Below are 21,109 nucleotides of genomic sequence, written 5' to 3'. Positions count from 1 at the left end.
TTTTGATAGTTGCCCTTTATATCGCTTTTTGCCTGCATTCTTGTGTTCATGTCTTTGAGCCCCTGAGTTCATCCAGACTCTTCTATTGACTGTATACCCCCATTTCTTGTTTACCCTCCCAAAATGTATTCCATGACCCCTCAGTACATTAAATTTCAGTTACCACCTATCTGTGCATTCCACTAACCCATCCATGCGCCCCCTGAGGTTTTTGCAGCCCTTTTTCTTATTTCTTAGGCAGTCCCTCACGATCGAGGATGACTTGCTTCCACTTCGGTTCGATGTTTTCAGGTGTGGCTGTCAAGTCCAATGTGCAACCTGCAAATTCTGCCAAATGTGGGGCAGGTGGTGCTTAAAGGGGTGGGTAGAGAGGTTGTTTGGAGGTTTGTGCACTCTCTCCTACGCCTCAAGGTTGCCTCTGTGTGCACCCGATGAAGTCTTTCGATGTGCTCGGTGCCTTCCCAAATGAACCTTCTCCGTTTTGGTCGGTCACAGGCCAGGGACGGCGGATATGTTTGACCTCTCCAGGGATGCGTTGAGGACATCCCCAAAGCATTCCTGCTGCCCTCCTGGGAGTTTCCTGCCACAACCAAGTCGAGCAGTTGCTTCAGGAATCGAGTGTCAGGCATACGAATGACACGTCCTGCCAAATGAATCTGGTTTGAAGTGATTAGCACCTCGATGTTGGCTTGGGAGAGGATGCTGCAGTTGGACTGCTCTTCTTGCCACCTGCTTTGGAGGATCTTGTAGAGGCACTGCGGCTGGTACTTCTCCAGTGCTTTGAGGTTCCGACTTTAGGTGGTCGAAATCTCTGAAGGATATAGGAGGGCCAACATAGGCACAGTCCCACTCGCTGACCAGATAGTCAATCTGACCTAGTGTTGGCGGGACTTTGCAGAGTTTAATCCAGATGAAGCTCTGCTGTCTGCAAGCCTCCCGCAGTTTCAGGTTGTTTGCCTAGAAATGGACAGTTGTACTGTTAATTAAATTGGTTACCCTGCCAGCCAAGCTTCTGCTCCTGTTTTTGTTGCATCAGCATCACAGACTGATATCCGTATTCCCCAAGCTCCCTCACTTGCCTTAGGTGAATGAAGCCAACACATTATGTGTGAGTGGTTCTGAGTGGGTCTCCATTGCCTTCAGTTATCTTGGTGTGCAGGAAACATCATTCCTCGAGCTGGTTCCTCTGCATTGATTACCCATACCCAAAACATTGCCCTGGTTATTTCAGCACAGGTCAGCCAAAGGTGGCAAAACTGGTGCAAAGGATTGTGGAACTTTAAGCTCAGTTTGTACTCAGCTTAACTTGTTTCCATGATCTTTGGCTCAGGTTTTATAGATTTCATACTGGAAATGGGCAGTTGCCACAAAACCAGCCACTGTTTCTGGGTAATTTGATCATCGTTGGGATTTTCCACTAATTGGATTCATTTGCAGGCCTTCAGGGTGATTTAACAATTAAGCTGGTTCTTTTGGCTACAAGAACACTAAAACATACTTCTAAATAGTTTTTAAATGCCATTTTTGTTTTACTAAGAAACTGAGTAATGTACCCCAATATAACTAGAGTTTCGTCTGTTTTTAAAGAGTGAATTTCAGTAATTTAAAGTGGGGTTACTCAGAGCTGGGGAATTGACACTGACGAAAATGCTTACCTTTTGTGATAAACTCGTTTTTGTCTGTTTTAATTAAATATCAAGGTACTATTTTCATTAGCTGAAAGAAAAACATTTAGAGCAAATTTATAAATTATGTTTTAATTTGGGCAGAATTTGTGTTTGGAAATATGCAGATTAGTTTGAGTGGAAAGGTTTGGCGGAGGAGGAGAACACATCACTAAATGGCCACAGGAACTGACAATTGAACCCAAAGTGGAAATGCTACACCTGCACGTTCTATGGATTTAACCTATTTACATGCTAAATTCAGCTTCATATCATTATCTGACTTTGAGTGGGTCCAGCAGCCAAGTCATAAAAACGATCAGTGTCATATCGTTTATTCTTGGGACATAGATAAAGCATTTTTTAAAAACAGTTTCAGAGCCGGGGAGCACGCGTGCATTGTTGGACAACATGATTGGACATGTTGTTGCAAATCTTTCTGCATGCAGTTTGGGATGGCACAAGATGCAGTGCTTCTGAGCATGTTTTGTGAAAAGAGCCTTATCCAACTAGCTTGAAGAATACATTACAGACACTCTGTCACCTACTGATTTGAGACCACCTTCTACGTAATGACCTTCCTGGAAAGTACCGTTCAGTCATGCTCGTCTTTCCGAAGTTGTGTTTTCATGTTTTCCTCTGTATTGTGAAGATATTTTCTTTCTTGTTAGTAACTCTCTTTTACTCCCTGTTTTAGGAGGAAATTTTCAATTATGTCCACAATATGTTGTCCATACCTGGCTACAGCGCTGAAGAGAAAGAGTCTGTGTGGAATAAAACCATGGAACACATCAAGGTAGCTCTCTCCACCAATTTAAAATGATTTGAAGCAAAAATATGAAAAGAATGTTAAGTGTAGAATTTTAACCTAATGAAAAGATGGAATTGGATTCTGCTTTATGTTCATTGTAGTATTTTGTTTTTGTTAGTGGAATTGTGCATATTTGACTTTACTTTATGGAGGGACACACTGCAAGGTGAGCCAAATCAAACTGAGATTGTATTAACCTGTTAGTGCTCAGAACCACATTTGGAAATTCTGGAACCCACCATAGTGGTGAGTTTTGTGCACTTAATGGTAAATACTTTCATTTTCTTCCTTTTTGGCACCGACTTAACATCTGTTTGTCATGGTATACAAAGAGCCATACGTGTCATTGGCTAAATGTTTTGTCTGCAGCTGATACAATGGTAACATAAGCACAATATTTGTTCCGTTATCACAGTGACATGCTGTTGCTACTTTGCTAAGGCATCATGTTCTGTCGATCATACACCAAAGAGATTACCGGTTTGTTTCTGGAAAAAACAAATTCACTTTTTATGAAATTTCAGGACTTGGTGCCTATCAATCCTTCAAAAGCAGCTGAGCTGGTGGCGGTACATTTCTCTACAGAGCTCCAGGTGATCGTGAACCAGTTAGAGGTAAGCCAATGTTTGAAAGTAATTGTTCTGTTTTTTCTGTAAAAAGATGCCCTTTTGTAAATTTGTCTTTGATAGCGGGCGCCTGAGAGAGCCATGAATGTCAGTCTAGAAAATTAACAGAATCTGGACAATAGCTTCAATGAAATCTGATGCAGCTGATTCAGAAAGCTGACGTCTGAAGGACAAATCAAGGCACAAAACTGGTTCATGTATTTCACAGGAGGTCCAGGGCATTAAAAAAAAACAATCCTTGCAATAAAAGTTACACATTCTAGTTAATTTTAGGCACCTATACACTTTGTCTTCCCTGACCAAAGCAGCATTCCCAGTTACTGTCTTCCCCTCCCTCCCCCTTTTCCCCTTTCCCATTTTCCCCATCCACTGCCGCCCACTGTCCTCTCCCTGTGCTACCTCCCCTCCCTTTGCCATCCATCCTGTTGGTGTTTATTCCAAGGGGAATGGAATATAAAAGTAAGGAAGTTTTACTGCAGCTGTACAGGGACTTGGTGAGACCACATCTGGAATACTGTGTGCAGTTTTGGCCTCCTTAATCAAGAAAAGCTATAGTTGCATTAGAAGCAGTTCAGAGAAGGTTCCCTTGACTGATTCCTATCCAATGAGGAAAGGTTGGACAGGCTGAGCCTGTATCCATTGGAGTTCAGAGGCCTGAGAGGTGATCTTATTGCAAAATATGAGATCCTGAGGGGCTGTGACAGGGTGGATACTGAAAGGTGTTTCTCCTTTTGGGAGCGACTTGAACTAGGAGACACGGTTTAAAAATAAGGGGTCTCCCAATTAAAACTGGGATGAGAAATTCTCTCGGTGGGTTAGTCTGTGGAATTCTCTTCCCCAGAAAGCAGCGGAGGCTGGATCATTGAATTTGTTCAAGGTGGAGCTAGGTAGATTTTTGATTGGAAAGGAAATCGAGGGTTATGGTATGGCGGACAGGATCTTGTTGAATGGCGGAGCAGGTTCGATGGGCCAGTTGGCCTACTGCTGCTCCTATTTCACACGTATTCTTGTGGGGATGTGGGCTGGGGAGTTTACATGGAGGGAGAGATTTAGGGAGGACAGGAGAGAGAACTTGATAAATTTAGATGGAGGTTAAAACCACTGAGGATGAGCTTGGCGTAGGAGAGGTTGGTCAACTTGTGAATCGCACAGGCTTCTGGCCAGAAGTGAAGTGTTTTGTCTTAGTCACCAACACAAAGTTAAAACAGCGGCCCTTCATATTTCTACAGCCTTGAGTAATGCAGCCTGCTTTCACTGAGAACAGAGCTTCATGTGGGACACCTTAAACTCCCTACCAGAATGAGATTATTTTAAAGAAATCTATGTCATAACACACATCACCTTGGGTGATCAGGAATATGGGATTTCCATCACCGTGTCTGTGAACAGCAAGTTCAAAGACATCATCACAAATGGCAAAGTTTTCTTTATTTATTGTTGAACTCTTGTTAACTGATTAGCTGTCTATCTGAGAGGCAAACATCACTGAAGCACGACAGCCAGACCTAGGCCAGAATTTTATGGTTGGCGTGCGGACTGGGCAGGAGTGGTCAGGAAGCTGACCGCCGTCGTGATCAGCTCCACGCCGCCATTTTACGCGGGCGGGCCAATTAAGGCCTGCCCTGCATGGATTGTGAGAGGTAGCGCTGAACGATGCCTGTGTGGGCGGGGGGAGGAGGGAGAGCCGGGCCTGGTGCGCAGTTTACACGTGCGCACGAAAGAACGCTTCAATCTCCCTGGGGCGTGGAGCTGCATCAGGGAGATGAAGCGCTGTTTTAAAAAATTAATAAATACAGTAAAAATTAAATGAAACATGTCCCCTCATGTAACACAGTCATGTTTTTAATGTCAAAATAAAGGTTTTATTTAATGTGTATTAGCTTTAAGAAGCCTCATCCCGCTCGTGGATGAGATTTCCTAAAAAATGTAAAGGCCGCTTGGCCTTTTCACCTGCCCGCCAACCGTTAAGTTGGACGGGCAGTGTAAAATTCAGCTTAATTAGTTGCTTAATGGCCTCAATTGGCCTTTCAACTATCGGCGGATGCGCAGCCGACTCCAATGCGTGCCCGCTGAACGAAATATCGCACGAGTGCGCGGTGACGTTGGGACGCACGCCCAACGTCACCGCATGTCATATTACGTTCCGGCATATCAGGCACGCACCCACACGCCGAAGGTAAAATTCTGGCCCTAGAATCAGATAACTGATGGACTTGTCAGTTGCACTGAGAAGAAGCAGGTAAAGAAAAGGTTGAGGTGTAGTTTAGCTGTTTCTGTTCTACAATGGCACAAAGTCTGTAGCTCCTGTCAGCATGTAGTGCAAAAACTGGGTGAAGATTCAGAGTGTTCAGCAGGTCTATCCCTGGAACATTCCCGAAAGTCTGGAACTCATGCCCACAAAGTCAGCTTCATTGAACGCCAAGCTTGGCACTCTTCCAATCTACTTGTACATGCTGGCTCTCGGAAGCAGCATTCATAGGCAGTGTAGACCTTACTTGACCCTGAATTCAACTTCACACTCCACATTTGGCCAAGCACTAATGCCATCTATTTATACCTCCACAACATTGTACTGAGTCTGTCACTAGTCACCCCCACAATTGCTCACTTTGCTATCAGATGTGTGATTAGAGGGATTATTTTCACCCATAAAGTTGTCTATGTAGGATCAACATTCACAACTCTGTGGAGTTGAATAATGGGCTACTCACTGACTTCTTCCAGTCTGTGCAAGTTCTAACCTTTCCATTACTGGCATTCCATTCAGTACTAGGTTCAATTCACTGATCATTCCTGTATTTGGCAGCCAACATCGACTCGTTTCATCAATGTATTGATTTTTAAATTTTTGTCTTCATCTGCAAACATCTCTCTTACCTCACTTTATCCTTTCCCTGTAACTTCTCCTGCCCTCCATTTCAACTCCCACCCTTTACCTTTCTATCCCTGGATGACTTTTCTTTCCATCCTCCTTGAAAGGGAAGGAAAGTCTGTAGAAATATTGTTGTAGCTGATAATATGGCAGCTGGCTAACGGGCTAGAGTGCGCTGAGTTCCCATGCCCTGTGACATTGAACATAGAAACCACGGAGGCTCGGGTCACGCAGTATGTCCGAGTGTGGTTGCAGATGGATGGGGTGGGAGGTGTCTACTGGCTGTTGGCACCTAGTGATTTGCAAAACTTTATGAATGATGCATCCAAAACATCAGTAATGCAAGAATAATTAGATATCACATTCTGGGGGGTGTCTGACGAGGTCACTTACTTCATATGGAGCACTACACAGTAACTGAGAAGAGCTGACAGGATTAGCACTGTGCAGGTTGCAGCTTTGACCTAACTATTCAAACCCCTCTCCCATTTTGGAGAGGAGATAAACAATCCCAGAGCGTTTTGATTCATTTTTAATTAAATGAAGAATGGCCCTACATCTAGGCGCTGTTATTTTTTCGCTAAAATCTGGCTCATTGCTTTGAGTAATTATGCTTACCCAGGGCTTCATCTCAGTTGTATTGCTATCATTAATTGTGACTGGAAAATTTTTAATTAGTGTAGTGTAGAATATGCTTAAATAGACATGACACACCCACATAATCCCTCCACGTGCCAATTAGGTAATGATTATGAATGTAATACAAATTTTAATATTTCATTTGCAAGCTGTCATTCTTTTGCACCTGCTTATTATCTTCCACTTTGGGCAGATGTATTCTGCCTCATCAGCTGAGTCTCAAAAACATCCACATTTATTTACTTCCACAGAAATCATTTGAAGAGAGTTGGCATGATGCACTGGCATTCACCACAAATCAATGTTGTTATTTTCCAGGTTGGCTTGGTGCCTGAATATTGCACGTTCACACTAACTACAGCTGTTTCCAATGGTAAAAGCTTGCCAGTAATTCATTGCAAATTATATTTCTAAAATCTTGGGATGTTTACCACAAATTGTGTCCTTAACGCAGTGGAACACCCTGGTTGTCAATGCTGATCTTGATACCTCATGTTTTAAAATCCACTTTCATACGCAACTATTCACCACAGCAACAGGTCAGACTTAAAAAAAATATATATATATTGAAACTCCCTCTGCCACTAATGAATCACAGCCAAAACCATGGCAATTTCAGAATTTAAACAGCGGCCAAAGCCATAATTCATGATGAAGCAGTGACACAATATTTCTTAAGCAGGCTGTGTTACAAATTCATATTTTCCCTTTTAGTGATGAAATTAGGAGTATTAAGAAGATTGGAGGCAATTGGGATTGAGTAATGTGGATTGAGTAATGTCCATTATAATAGATTAATATCCTAGGGGGATTTGCTTCCTTACTTTGAGAGATTTTCAAAGCTTTATCTTGAAGCTTTGCCAGTGGCTATTCAGTGTCTACAAGAACGTGAGTTATGAATAGCCTATGACATTGTGTGCGTCCTATCTGCCTTTTGGAAGAGTGTCCTTAATGGGACAAATTAAGTTTTTTCTTAATCTGTTCTTCATTATAAACCTCCCTTTTTTCCTTCACAAAATGTGTTTTGTGTAATGATGGGAATCTGAAAGCTGCCATTTCAGCTGCTCAAAGATTGGACAGTCAATGGTCTTAAACATTTTAACCTATTAAACTGAATACAATATTGTACATATTTGCTTGCAACTTGAATTCATTATTGTGCAGAGAAAGGGGAAGTGATAAGAAATGCTGGTTAAACGTTGAAGAAAAGGAAAATAAAATAGAGTCTGCAGAATTAAAATGGACACAACCATTGGTAAATATTATTGGGTGGAGTTTCCACTTGATTACGCTGGGTTTTTTTTAAAAGTGCATTTCGCCCAAAATTGGCCAAACCAGTGGAAAAAATCGAGGAATTTCAACTGTAGATTTCGTCCAGCCTAAATGGAGTTTGCGCAATCTTTTGCATTAGTTTTTAAAACATTGTGCTTGATGTTGGTTCCACCCACAAAACTTGCCATGCCCCTGGATCGTATGATCCAGCCTGAGTTTTCTGTAATCGAGTCTGTCTGCAGGAGGTTCTTAAAATGAAGCTTATTATAGCACCAGGGCACTAAAAGGTATGTTTTGAAAATTGTATTGTTTGAAAATTTACTAAGAAACTGACTATCGTACACCAGTGTAACTGACACATGGTGTTAAATTGTTTTTGATGTTTGGTAATTTCGAGCCAGGTAACTCGCAGATGGTGGACTAGACACTCTGATTCGAATGATTATTTTGTGATTAACCCATTTGCAGTTGTATTAATCAACTGCACCGGGTTATTACTCTTAACTATATCGAGGAATATTTTTTAACCCATTTGTTAATTTGAAGCACTTCGAAATCACTGACTGTTTGCTCTGGTGATATGCAAATGTGAAACTTGAGCAAAAGAACACTTTTGAAAAGTAGCTCAATCCTGGGTGCCATTTGTGCCCGATTGCCAGGCTGTGTCCAAGATGGAAACCCTTGGTTTATGTACAGAGTGCTCCTCTTCCCTTCCTCTTCTAACGTTCTGTGAAGCCTTTGATTACCAGAGAGTGAAACACAGTGGATGGTGCTATATTGTTTTAGACCATAAGACATAGGAGCAGAAATTAGGCCATTCGGCCCATGGAGTCTGCTCCGCCATTCAATCATGGCTGATAAGTTTCTCAACCCCATTCTCCCGCCTTCTCCCCGTAACCTTTGATCGCCTTACCAATCAAGAACCTATCGATCTCGGTCTTAAATACACTCAGTGACCTGGCCTCCACAGCCTTCTGTGGCAATGAATTCCATAGATTCACCACTCTCTCTGGCTAAAGAAGTTTCTCTTCATCTCTGTTCTAAAAGGTCTTCCCTTTACTCTGAGGCTGTGTTTTCTGAAGGAGGACCCCAATTCTGAATTTAATATAGAAGATTTTCTCACAACAAGTGACGATTAGGGCTGATGACTGATTTCTTTTGAAATAAGGTTGTCTTTTCTAAACCCCTTTTTATGCTCAGTCCCGCACCATGTATAACTCCACCCCCCACTCCCCATCCCCATCCCCATCCCCCCCCCACCAAACAAGATAAGTGTGTTATCAGTGTATTCTCATGTCTCTAACAATGTTTACTCTGAATTAGGTGATGCCAAATTTGATTTTTCACTCAATTATTTTTCCTAAACACCAGTGCTCAGCAGATGGCCTGGCAGATTGGAAGATTTTTAAATTCACGATATCCTATATTCAGCTACTCTCTGACACAACAGGTTAGTTCCCTGTTTTGCTGTGTGTGCCAGAGAGATTCCTTTTAAGCTTACATAATTAATAACGTGTCCATTTGTTCAGGTTTGAAACAGTACAGACTGGCATATGACTTTGCTGGACCTTATCGGTGTTATATTTCATCCATGGGTTCCTGAAGCACTTGTGGCATTGTGGGGATTTAAATTTAGAACCGTAGGAAAAGATGGTCAGCTTTTCGCAAAGTGCAGGTAGTGCAAAAGACAAAGAAACACTGTCAACATCTCGCCCATTGCTTGGATGTTGTCAATTCGTTTATGGTTGTGCATTTAATAGGTTGCTCTGAGCCCCTGTAGCTGTCAAACATAACTCAGTGCTAACTACAGCTACCCAATCAGAAGTAATCTTTAATTTCCAGCAGCAATACCCCTTTATGGTCACTGTTAGCAATTGTGCTGCTCTAGGTGACGTGTTTTTTTTTAAATCAACTGAGGATGACATTAAAGGATAGGTGTGTGTGAGAGAATATAATGGAAATTGGTACATGTTGTCAACATTGGCAGATGGTGCTGAATATTCCACAATTATTTTTAAATGTGTGAGCTGGGACTTTCTAATCATTGAATTTATGATGAAGCTCCAGAGTATGTTATTCAGAAATGACGTCTTGACCAGTACTTCTTGCTTTAAACTCTCGTTTTTGGTCTATTTGGAACGGTGGCGAGGGGCGGAATCTTGTTGGCAGAGAGCAATTCCGTGGAAACCTGAAATGAGATTAAGAACTAGAGATGAGGTTTTGGTGCCCGGAATTCAAAAAGCAGGATTAGAATAGTTGGAGGGAGAAGAGTTGGACTAATACGAATAATACCTCCATTCTTGTATTGCGGTGCCAAATATCTCTAAAGCACTTCATTTCACATAACAAATTACTTTTGGAGTGAGGTGATTTGTTATGCAGGCAAGTGTATTAGTTTTGCTGCACAAGCGGCAATATTTGCGATAAATATCAAATATATCACTGATCTCGAAGGCTGGTAGGGCTGGTGGAGATTAGAGCAGGGAGGGGTGAGGCATGGAGGGATTTGAAAACCAGAATGAGCATCTTAAAATTGAAATATTGTTGGGCTAGGAGCCAGTGTAAGTCAGTAAGAACAAGGTTGATGAGTGAAATTAGTCTTGATGTTGGACTGGACACTTGGGTAGAAGCTCATCTCAGAACCTAACACAATTTCAAGGTTTTGAATGGTTTAGAGTGAGAATGGAGTTTGTGGCAGAGACAAGAGATAATGGCTTTGGTCTTCCCGATATCTGGTTGGAGGAAATGTCTGCTCGTGCAATACTGGATGTTGGACAAGCAGTTTGGAAAAGGGTTCGGGAGAGGTGGTGATGAGGTGGAGCTGGGTGTCATCAGCCTCGATGTGGAGCTTGACATGTTTACAGATGATGTTGCTGAGGAGCAGCTTGTCGATCCTTGGAGTGGGTGGGGGGGTGGGGAAGGGGGAGGCGTCAGAGGTAATGATGTGGTGTTATGTGGCAGATGATGTGTGCCAGGCGGATCAAATCCATGAGGGAAACTTGGTCGCGCTATCACAACAGTTTTGCAGTTTGTATTTATTATGAGATGTACGCACTGAATTCAGAAGTAATAAGCCCGCCAAGAGATTTAAAAAAATTAAATTAAAATATTTATTAGCAAAATAAAAGATGTCAAGCACATACATAAGGCCACAATTACTACTATAATAACTCTTAAAATTTCTAATTAATCTGACCCCCAGTTACACTCCCTTTAAGGCAATGGTCCGCAATAGCTTTTAGATTTTAAACAAACTCAGCAAGTTAACACAATACCCTGGGCAGTGGAATTCAAAATGGCTTTTCTCCAGCTTCAGTTTAGTTAGACAGCAGACTTATGTACAAATGCTAGAGGCTTCGTTAAGGCTATTTCACACATCCTGGTTAGATCTTACATGGCCTTCTCCTCCATAACCTTTCATTCTCCTTTATGTTTGTTTCTCTCTTAATATGGAAATTCTATTGTTCCATATGTCTTTGGAACTGTATCTTCCTCATAATATAAAAACTTTCATGTTGCCACTATATATTTTCAGTAACCTTTGGGAAAAGTAAACACATTCCTTAGCCCTGCTTATCTGGCTAGTTGTAAACAGACTAAGATCCCTTTGAAATCTAAATCTCCCTTCATTTATCTAAAAATGCTAATTCCCTTCACACCTTACAGGCTAAGCCAGCATCCATGTTTACTCATTAGCATGTCAAGCACCTAGCTTCTTTTGATGATTTAAACTTGTAGTCTACTTGAGTCCAAATGTAAATAAATCACACACAGACAGACCCAACTATACTTACCCCCATATACCTACTTTACAACAAAGCAGAAAAATATTATGAAAATTATATGTTCGTTTCATGACAGTGGGAGTGGGAAAAGAAACTAGAGAAAGTTGACAAATAAATGTGTTTTTGTGAACAAACCATCTGTAACACAGCGTCACTTAAAAAGGTTTTTGAGGTCAGTTGTAGCTACAGCTTGACACACACGTGCAGCTGTATGTCCTAGAAATCCAGATATTTTTAAACGTTAGGGAGTGTAGAGTTACCCGGACAATAGGGCAGCTGATATTTTGTCTCGACTGTGAGCGGTAGCATTTCTAAAATAATTGTTCCATGCATTTCTGTTTTTAATGTATGTGGGAGAATGGTGCTCTCATTCCTGCTGTCCCAGTTTGTTGATATGCTTGGTTTCTCCACTGCTGCATCCTGGCATTCAGTCCACTTGCACTGAGACAGAATGCTGGAATGATATTCTGAAATGAGGGTATCCCAGATTCACTGAAGCCTGAAATCACTTTCTTATAGAGAAAGCAGATATTTTTCAACAGGCAGGGAGGTGAGATTATCCTGGAACTCCTAATGGTATTTCCTGATTATCTTTGGCTTCAACAGCAGGAGTAAGCATCTTAAGAAGTTGTTCGAGATAGGGGAGACTAAAGCATGTAGCAACAGTGAAGGCTTGAATGCAGATTAAATAGGAAGTCCATTGCTATATTCACACTACAGTTGGACTTGCATGCATTCTTGAGTGTAAGGGTGCATTTACACAATAATATTTCTCTTTGGTGTTAATAATAAACAATCTCCCATCCAGATCCGACACATAACCTGACTCTGGAGCAAAGCAGAGTGTGAGATGGAGTCTCACTCAATCTCACTCAGGAGTAAGGTCAGCCTTTAACACTAGGGCCTGAATCTCCCAACTCAGCTTAGGTTGCTGATGTGTGTCGGGACCCTGAGGAAGTCCGGATATGTGGACATCCCTGTATTTACATGGGAAGTTTAAACTTCCGACTGTCGGTTTTACCCAGATTTTTCTGTGATCCCAACAACAGTGGGTTCAGGTGGCCAGAACCACGGAGACTTGGGCTGGTTTTTACATAGATTTACTTAGGGCTTTTCATAGCAGGTATAAAACCAACAAAACTTGAAGTAAATCAGCTGGATTGTCAAAGTACAACAGCACCAAAAGCAATGTTCACACTCCCCACAGCAATGTCTGGGAGTGGTGGTGGGGGGGGTGAACAATGTCAGGGAGGGGGCGGGTGAACACTGTCGGGGAGGGGGCGGGGGGACGCTGTCGGGGAGGGGGCGGGGGGACGCTGTCGGGGAGGGGGCGGGGGGACGCTGTCGGGGAGGGGGCGGGGGGAGGCTGTCGGGGAGGGGGCGGGTGAACACTGTCGGGGAGGGGGCGGGGGGAGGCTGTCGGGGAGGGGGCGGGGGGAGGCTGTCGATGAGGGGGCGGGGGGAGGCTGTCGATGAGGGGGCGGGGGGAGGCTGTCGATGAGGGGGCGGGGGGAGGCTGTCGGGGAGGGGGAGGCTGTCGGGGAGGGGGAGGCTGTCGGGGAGGGGGAGGCTGTCTGGGAGGGGGAGGCTGTCGGGGAGGGGGAGGCTGTCGGGGAGGGGGAGGCTGTCTGGGAGGGGGAGGCTGTCGGGGAGGGGGAGGCTGTCTGGGAGGGGGAGGCTGTCGGGGAGGGGGAGGCTGTCTGGGAGGGGGAGGCTGTCTGGGAGGGGGAGGGGGGAGGCTGTCGGGGAGGGGGCGGGGGGAGGCTGTCGGGGAGGGGGAGGGGGGACGCTGTCGGGGAGGGGGCGGGGGGAGGCTGTCGGGGAGGGGGAGGGGGGAGGCTGTCGGGGAGGGGGAGGGGGGAGGCTGTCGGGGAGGGGGAGGGGGGAGGCTGTCGGGGAGGGGGCGGGTGGAGGCTGTCGGGGAGGGGGAGGGGGGAGGCTGTCGGGGAGGGGGCGGGGGGACGCTGTCGGGGAGGGGGGACGCTGTCGGGGAGGGGGAGGGGGGAGGCTGTCGGGGAGGGGGCGGGGGGAGGCTGTCGGGGAGGGGGGACGCTGTCGGGGAGGGGGCGGGGGGACGCTGTCGGGGAGGGGGCGGGGGGAGGCTGTCGGGGAGGGGGCGGGGGGAGGCTGTCGGGGAGGGGGGACGCTGTCGGGGAGGGGGCGGGGGGAGGCTGTCGGGGAGGGGGGGGGGGGAGGCTGTCGGGGAGGGGGGACGCTGTCGGGGAGGGGGCGGGGGGAGGCTGTCGGGGAGGGGGGACGCTGTCGGGGAGGGGGGGGGGGGAGGCTGTCGGGGAGGGGGGGGGGGAGGCTGTCGGGGAGGGGGGGGGGGGAGGCTGTCGGGGAGGGGGGGGGGGGAGGCTGTCGGGGAGGGGGGACGCTGTCGGGGAGGGGGCGGGGGGAGGCTGTCGGGGAGGGGGGACGCTGTCGGGGAGGGGGGGGGGGGAGGCTGTCGGGGAGGGGGGACGCTGTCGGGGAGGGGGCGGGGGGAGGCTGTCGGGGAGGGGGCGGGGGGACGCTGTCGGGGAGGGGGGACGCTGTCGGGGAGGGGGCGGGGGGAGGCTGTCGGGGAGGGGGGACGCTGTCGGGGAGGGGGCGGGGGGACGCTGTCGGGGAGGGGGGACGCTGTCGGGGAGGGGGCGGGGGGAGGCTGTCGGGGAGGGGGCGGGGGGAGGCTGTCGGGGAGGGGGCGGGGGGAGGCTGTCGGGGAGGGGGCGGGGGGAGGCTGTCGGGGAGGGGGCGGGGGGAGGCTGTCGGGGAGGGGGCGGGGGGAGGCTGTCGGGGAGGGGGCGGGGGGAGGCTGTCGGGGAGGGGGCGGGGGGAGGCTGTCGGGGAGGGGGAGGGGGGAGGCTGTCGGGGAGGGGGGACGCTGTCGGGGAGGGGGCGGGGGGAGGCTGTCGGGGAGGGGGGGGGGGGAGGCTGTCGGGGAGGGGGGACGCTGTCGGGGAGGGGGAGGGGGGACGCTGTCGGGGAGGGGGAGGGGGGACGCTGTCGGGGAGGGGGAGGGGGACGCTGTCGGGGAGGGGGAGGCTGTCGGGGAGGGGGAGGGGGGTCGCTGTCGGGGAGGGGGACGCTGTCGGGGAGGGGGAGGGGGGTCGCTGTCGGGGAGGGGGAGGCTGTCGGGGAGGGGGAGGCTGTCGGGGAGGGGCAGGCTGTCGGGGAGGGGAAGGCTGTCTGGGAGGGGGAGGCTGTCTGGGAGGGGGAGGCTGTCGGGGAGGGGGAGGCTGTCGGGGAGGGGGAGGCTGTCGGGGAGGGGGAGGCTGTCGGGGAGGGGGAGGCTGTCGGGGAGGGGCAGGCTGTCGGGGAGGGGCAGGCTGTCGGGGAGGGGCAGGAGGGGGGACACCGTCGGGGGAGGAGGGGGAGGAGGAGGGGTGACACCGTCGGGGGAGGAGGCGGGACACCGTCGGGGGAGGAGGGGGGACACCGTCGGAGGGGGAGGAGGGGTGACACCGTCGGAGGGGGAGGGGGGACACGGTCGGGGAGGGTGACAATCGGGGAAGGGGGACACTGTCGGGGGGGTTTGACACTGTCGGGGAGGGGGACAGGGGACGGACACTGTCGGGGGGGGGTGCGGGGGAAGGGGACGGACACTGTCGGGGGGGGGGGGGTGCGGGGGAAGGGGACGGACACTGTCGGGGGGGGGGTGCGGGGGAAGGGGACGGACACTGTCGGGGGGTGTGCGGGGGAAGGGGACGGACACTGTCGGTGTGGGTTGCGGGGGAAGGGGACGGACACTGTCGGGGAGGCGGGGGAAGGGGACGGACACTGTCGGGGCGTGGGTTGTGCAGTAAGTGGGGTAACTGCTCCATTTAAAGCTGCAAGTCAATGAACTGAGGAGCGACCTTGAAGGGAACCTGTTTTCGGTTCATGATGGGAAAAGGGGCTGTGGCTGCATTGTACTTACGCTCAACAGTCAACTGCCTGACTCTGTTCATCCCTGCATCCCTGCTGGAGCCAGCATCAGAAGGTGCAAAGGCTCTAGTGTAAAATGGTAAGTGGGCAGATTAAATTGCAGTCGGCGTCAGACGCACCCTCTCCAACGACCAGGAGATCTGGGGCCCGTATTAACACCGCACCAATATATAACTGATAAGGCAAAACCAATTTGCACCAATTGCAATGTAAATGTGGTTCAGGAGGCACAGGAACAAATCCAAGCTCTCAAGGACTTGATAAATGCATGATGGAGTTGATATTGTTTCCATGATTCCTTTCCACCAATCAGTTAAATTCCTGGATGCAAACATTGCTTTTGTAAATGCTCCTCTTTGGGTTAGATATAGTACAGCTGGAAGGGGCACTGGGAAAGAACTGAGCTTGAAATCTGGTATTTCAGTCATTGGGAAAAAATAAAAATAGACTCATATCAATTTCTTCATATTTGGTTAAACCCTCAAGTTAAAGTTAAGCTATTTCTGCTTTCAATATGAAGAAATTGTCCAAGGACTGAAATACCAGATTTCAAGCTTCAGTTCTTTCCCAGTGCCCCTTCCAGCTGTACTATATCTGATTTACAAAAGCAATGTTTGCATCCAGGATCAACACTTAGTATTTCAGTTATTACAAAGTCTACTGGATTCTTCGTGAGTATGATACTATTTATCTGCAAAATGTGGTAGACTTTATGTCAAATCAAGTTAAAGCCTCCCTTGAGTCTGTTCGGGGTTGATGGATCTTCACAATATTCATAAATGGCTCACTTTAAAACACTTGCAAATAACCTCATAATAAGTGCTGCTGATATCAAATTATATAGTCAGGTTATGAGTGTAAGGCAGATTGTTAGCTTTTTCAGGGATATGGATCAAGTAAACAGATGGGTTGAAGAATGACATGTTGGAACACAAGCAGTTTGTCCTTTAGCTAAAGTGAAGAAAAAACAGCTTTGAGCATTATCATTAATCATCCATAAAACCGAATGTGAAGCACTGAAGCTAATTATATGTTACAGTTGGGCTTCTCTTTATCATTTTTACATTCACTCTAAAACAACTTCAGTGGGCAGACCTGATGTTCCTATGAACAGAAACTTTATGCATCCAATCACTGGGATTGTCATGAAAGGATTAACACTCTACTGTGGTACCACAGTACAATCGTATGAGACATGAACATAGACATGAACAGGGAAAAACACCCTGTTGCTGGACTGTTTCTTTATCCTGAAGGTTGAAATGGATACTTACCATTCCCAGGGATTTGTGCGTTTTGAACATTTTCAGCTTTTTAAAGACTTCACTGTCTGCAAAGATTATTTTGATTAATAAATGACATGTTACTGGCGTGTTCCATAGTGAATGCTTCGAAAAAATAGAATTTATTATCTATTGCTTATCCTCAACTTCATTTTTGTTCGTACACTTTTAGTATTGGAAGCATTTTCTTCTGTTGTGTTTAATAACTGCAGTTATCCTCATTTCCAGTTTCCTCTTTGCCTGGCTTATCACTTTTTATGTGCTTCTTGAGTTTTCTGTCATCTTTTCAGTTTCTGCACTAAAATCAGCATCAAGCAATTTTCAGGTTCCCTCAATACTGTCTATATTAACTGAACCTCAAGTGTAGTGCAGGTAAGGAGAGGAATAAATTGGCCTCTGCTGACCATTTAAATGCTCTTAAGTCAAATAAAACACAGGTTAGTTGCCCACGAAAACTCCTCCTTGACCCAGACCATCTCTATTGTATCAGTTTGACATTTCCATTTCCCATATCTGTGTTAATTGTCTGAGTGAGCTCTCTACATTAGTGCTGAATGATTAGCAATTTGTGCAGTGGGTTCATGTCCCTGGGAATTGGATTGGGCCAGCCATTTCGGTTAAAGCTCCAGACAGTGGAAGCAGGAAATGTTCATTCTGGCTGGACCATGAATCCAGCACACTCCCTTAGAATCCTAGGCAATATTAACCCACGAAAATAGGAAGGATTGGGGTCATGTGGGATGTCAGCATTTAAAATTGATCGAAGTCACCTCAAACTCATCGCCAAAATGCATGCCTTTGCACACACGAGATGCTGAATTTCTTTTAGTAAGTCAGGTTGAACATTAAAAAAAAAATGTGGCTTAATAATGTTGAACCTGATTGTGTTAACTGTGTTCAAATAAATGTCATGAATTAAGTAAGCCTCCAGTTGTAACAGAGGGACACCAACCCTCTCTCAGGAGGATGAGTGCCTTATATTTAATCTGTTCTCCTGTCAAAGAAGTTGAATGAAGCAGTGTCTGCTGTATACTTGGAGAAACTGGAAGTGAAATTAACCAACTTAACTTTCGAGTTTAACCCTGGCCGCACAGCTTTTCCTCCTCACAGCCCACCAACTAACCTGCCTCCCTGCCCACCCGAAACCTTCCACAGCTTCCTATGATTGTCAACCGTCTCCATGTCCCTCCTAGGTCAGACCCCTCCCAATACTCCACCCTCACAGCTATACCTCTCCTGGTCTGTGACCTCCTCCCAAACGTTTCACATCCGATAGGAAGTTGGCTTCCAGGCAGACAACCTGCTGGAAAAAAACTACAGGCTGTGTTATTAAAACTGCACAGCATGTGGTGAAACCCAGACTGGAGCACTGGATACAGCTTTGGTCTCCTTGTTTGAAAAAGGATATAATTGTATTTGAAGCAGTTCAGAGAAGATTCGTTCGACTCATTTCTGGGATAATGGAGTTATCTTATGAAGAAAGGTTGGACAGGCTGGGCCTGTATCCATTGGAGTTTAGAAGAATGAGAGGTGATCTTATTGAAATATATAAGATCCTGAGGAGACTTGACGGGGTGGATATTGGGAGGATGTTTCCTCTTGTGGGAGAGACTAGGGGACACAATTTAAAAATAAGAGGTCTCCCTTTTAAGACGAAGATGAGGAAATTTATTTTCTCTCAGTGGGTCACTAGTCAGTGGAATTCTCTTCCCCAGAGAGCAGCAGAGGCCGGGCCATTGAATTTATTCAAGGCTGAGTTAGAGAGATTTTTGATAAGACAAGGGGATCAAGGGCTATGGGGGACAGGTAGGAAGGTGGAGTTGAGACCACAATCAGATCAACCATGATCTTATCAAATGATGGAACAGGCTCGAAGGGATGAATTACCTGCTCCCGCTCCTAAGTCCTATGTTCCAATATCTTCCTGTGACTCCCCGACTAAAGCTCCTTACAGCCCAGCCTCCACAGAAAATCGGTTCCAATCAGGGCCATAGATTCACAGCACAGAAAGAGGCTGTTAGCAAACCTTGCCTGAGCGAGCTATTCATTTTCAGCAATCCTGAAGTAAATCCCACTGCCCATAGCCATGCAACTTTACTCTCCCAATATTTTAATAACTCTTCCCTTAAAAGATGCAATGTTCCAACCACTAAGGCAAGCGATCAGCGAATAAAGTGTTGAGTTCTCCTAAAAGACTGGTCGAACTGGGGTTTTTAGTCACAATATAGTTAAATTATGACCTATTTGGATTGATATGCTTGCAGGTTGAAGGAGAAATGGACAGATTTCATAACCTTCAAAGAAAATTGTTTTGTTTCAACTTTTTCTCCCCCTGGAGAACTAAAGGATTTGAAAAGAATTTTACTTTAAATAAGTATTCAGCACACTGCTAATTCTTTATGAAACAGTTGACAGATTAAATCTATTTTGAAACCTGGAGATGTATTTTACTGTGCAGAGAATTAATCTGAATGTTTTACATAATAAACATGCTTCAGTAAGACTAACCAGCTGTCAAAATGTTACCAAAAAAAAAGACTTCGCCAGTGTGGGCTTTCTGAATTCAAAGTAGAAACTGTTAGTGTGAATGCATTTTAAAAAAAATATGCACAGTTGGATTTATTTTAATGAATAGCAATATTCTGATGTTTGTTAAATTATGTGTGGAATAGGTAATGATGCACATTTTTTATTGTGTATCAGATTCTGAACAGCTGGACACTTTTTAATGATTTAACCATTGAGGGAACATGGTATCAGCGTACAGGGTAATGCAGCTATTCGGAGTGAACAATACCTCTCTAATGGTTACTCAGTTTTTAACCTAAAATATTTATGAAAACTAGAGTATAGATAGGTGGCAAACATACATCTGAACTTAACGCCTACTGTTTACTGTGGAACCTTTATTGTGCATACGCAACAACAACTTGCATTTATATAGCCCCTGTGTAGCATCCCACAGTGCTTTTATTATTTGTTTTTCCTATTATCCATTGGTATGTTTGGAGAATAAAGTCTCACACAAGATATCTCCTTCTTGCATAGCCCTCTTCCTGTTTATTGTTCATAAACAGTAGAGCACAAGGGGGTTGGAATCAACTCATGCTTTCTTTATTGCCTTATCTTTGTTTCTAGGGTTGTGATAATGTTGTACTGTGAGTGCAAAACAAAGATTTCAAGGCTTCCAATTATTACCAATTTCCTTTATCCACCAGACGACGGGAGGTCCCTCTGATAATGATGAATAATGAAGGTTTTGGTACTCTGTTAAATTAGAACAGATTACATTCCCACTGTATCTTTAATGTGCCTGCTTGGCTCAGCAGTGCTCTTGCCTCTAAATAACATTGTTGTGGTTTCAAGCTCTACTGTAGGACTTGAGCACTTAATTGCGGCTGACATTCTAGCGCAATACTGATGGAGCGATGGCTTTTGGAAGAGATGTTAAATCAAGCCTGTGTCTGCCAGTTCAAGTGAATGCAAACCACGGTCGGAATTTAATTGAACCTGCTGGAGTGGGCATGATGGTGGGGCCTGCCAGAATTGGGCAAGAATTGCGCATTGGATTCCTGACATTGGGAAAACTGCCCTGAGTTATATTGGAGGCGGGAAGGGCCCAGCGTGAGAACAAGGTGGTGAATTAAAATGGCAAGCAACTGGAAGGTTGGGGGTCATGCTTGTGGATGGTCTGAGTGGAGATGTTCAGCAACGTGGTCATCCAGTCTCCATTTGGTCCCCCCCAATGTAGAGGGGTCAGCATTGTGAACAGTGAATACGGTAGACTAAATTGAAAGATGAGCAAGTAAATTGCTACTTCACCTGGAAGGAGTGTTTGGGGCCTTGGACAATGAGGAGAGAGGAGGGAAAAGAGCAGGCGTTACATGGATCTGATTGCCTGGAAATGTGTTGTGAGAAGGGCATGAGATGTTGGGGTAATTGAGGAGTGGACCAGAGTGTCGCAGAGGGAACAGTCCTTTTGGGATGCTGAAAGTGTAGGGGAAGGGAAGATGTCTTTGGTGGTGGAATCATGCTGGAGGTGGCAGAAATGGTGGAGAATGTAGAAGCTGGTAGGGTGGAAAGTGAAGACAAGGGTCCTGGGGGAGAAGGGAAGGGACGAGGGCAGAAGTGCTCTCGTGCCCACGTTTCTGCCTCTGGTCTGCTGCAATGTTCCAGTGAATCCCAACACAAACATTAGGAACAGCATCTCATTTTCCGATTAGGCACTTTACAGCCTTCTGGACTTAA

General features: G+C 46.2%; 1 protein-coding gene across 2 annotated transcripts in view; it reads left to right on the top strand.

Moving 5' to 3' along the window:
• The window catches only part of vps8 (VPS8 subunit of CORVET complex), a 570,202-nt gene that overhangs the window by 178,427 nt on the left and 370,666 nt on the right, over positions 1–21,109 (top strand). For both annotated transcript variants that reach the window (XM_078551411.1, XM_078551410.1), the window contains exons 32-34: positions 2,362–2,460; positions 3,000–3,089; positions 16,203–16,249. In XM_078551411.1, the coding sequence (XP_078407537.1) occupies positions 2,362–2,460; positions 3,000–3,089; positions 16,203–16,249 (236 nt within the window). The remainder of the gene's footprint in view (positions 1–2,361; positions 2,461–2,999; positions 3,090–16,202; positions 16,250–21,109) is intronic.

Source organism: Cetorhinus maximus, chromosome 11 (assembly GCF_964194155.1).
Source record: "Cetorhinus maximus chromosome 11, sCetMax3.hap1.1, whole genome shotgun sequence".
NCBI lineage: Eukaryota > Metazoa > Chordata > Chondrichthyes > Lamniformes > Cetorhinidae > Cetorhinus > Cetorhinus maximus.
The sequence above is the reverse complement of the archived record's forward strand: the minus strand, read 5'-3'. Positions and strand labels throughout refer to the sequence as shown.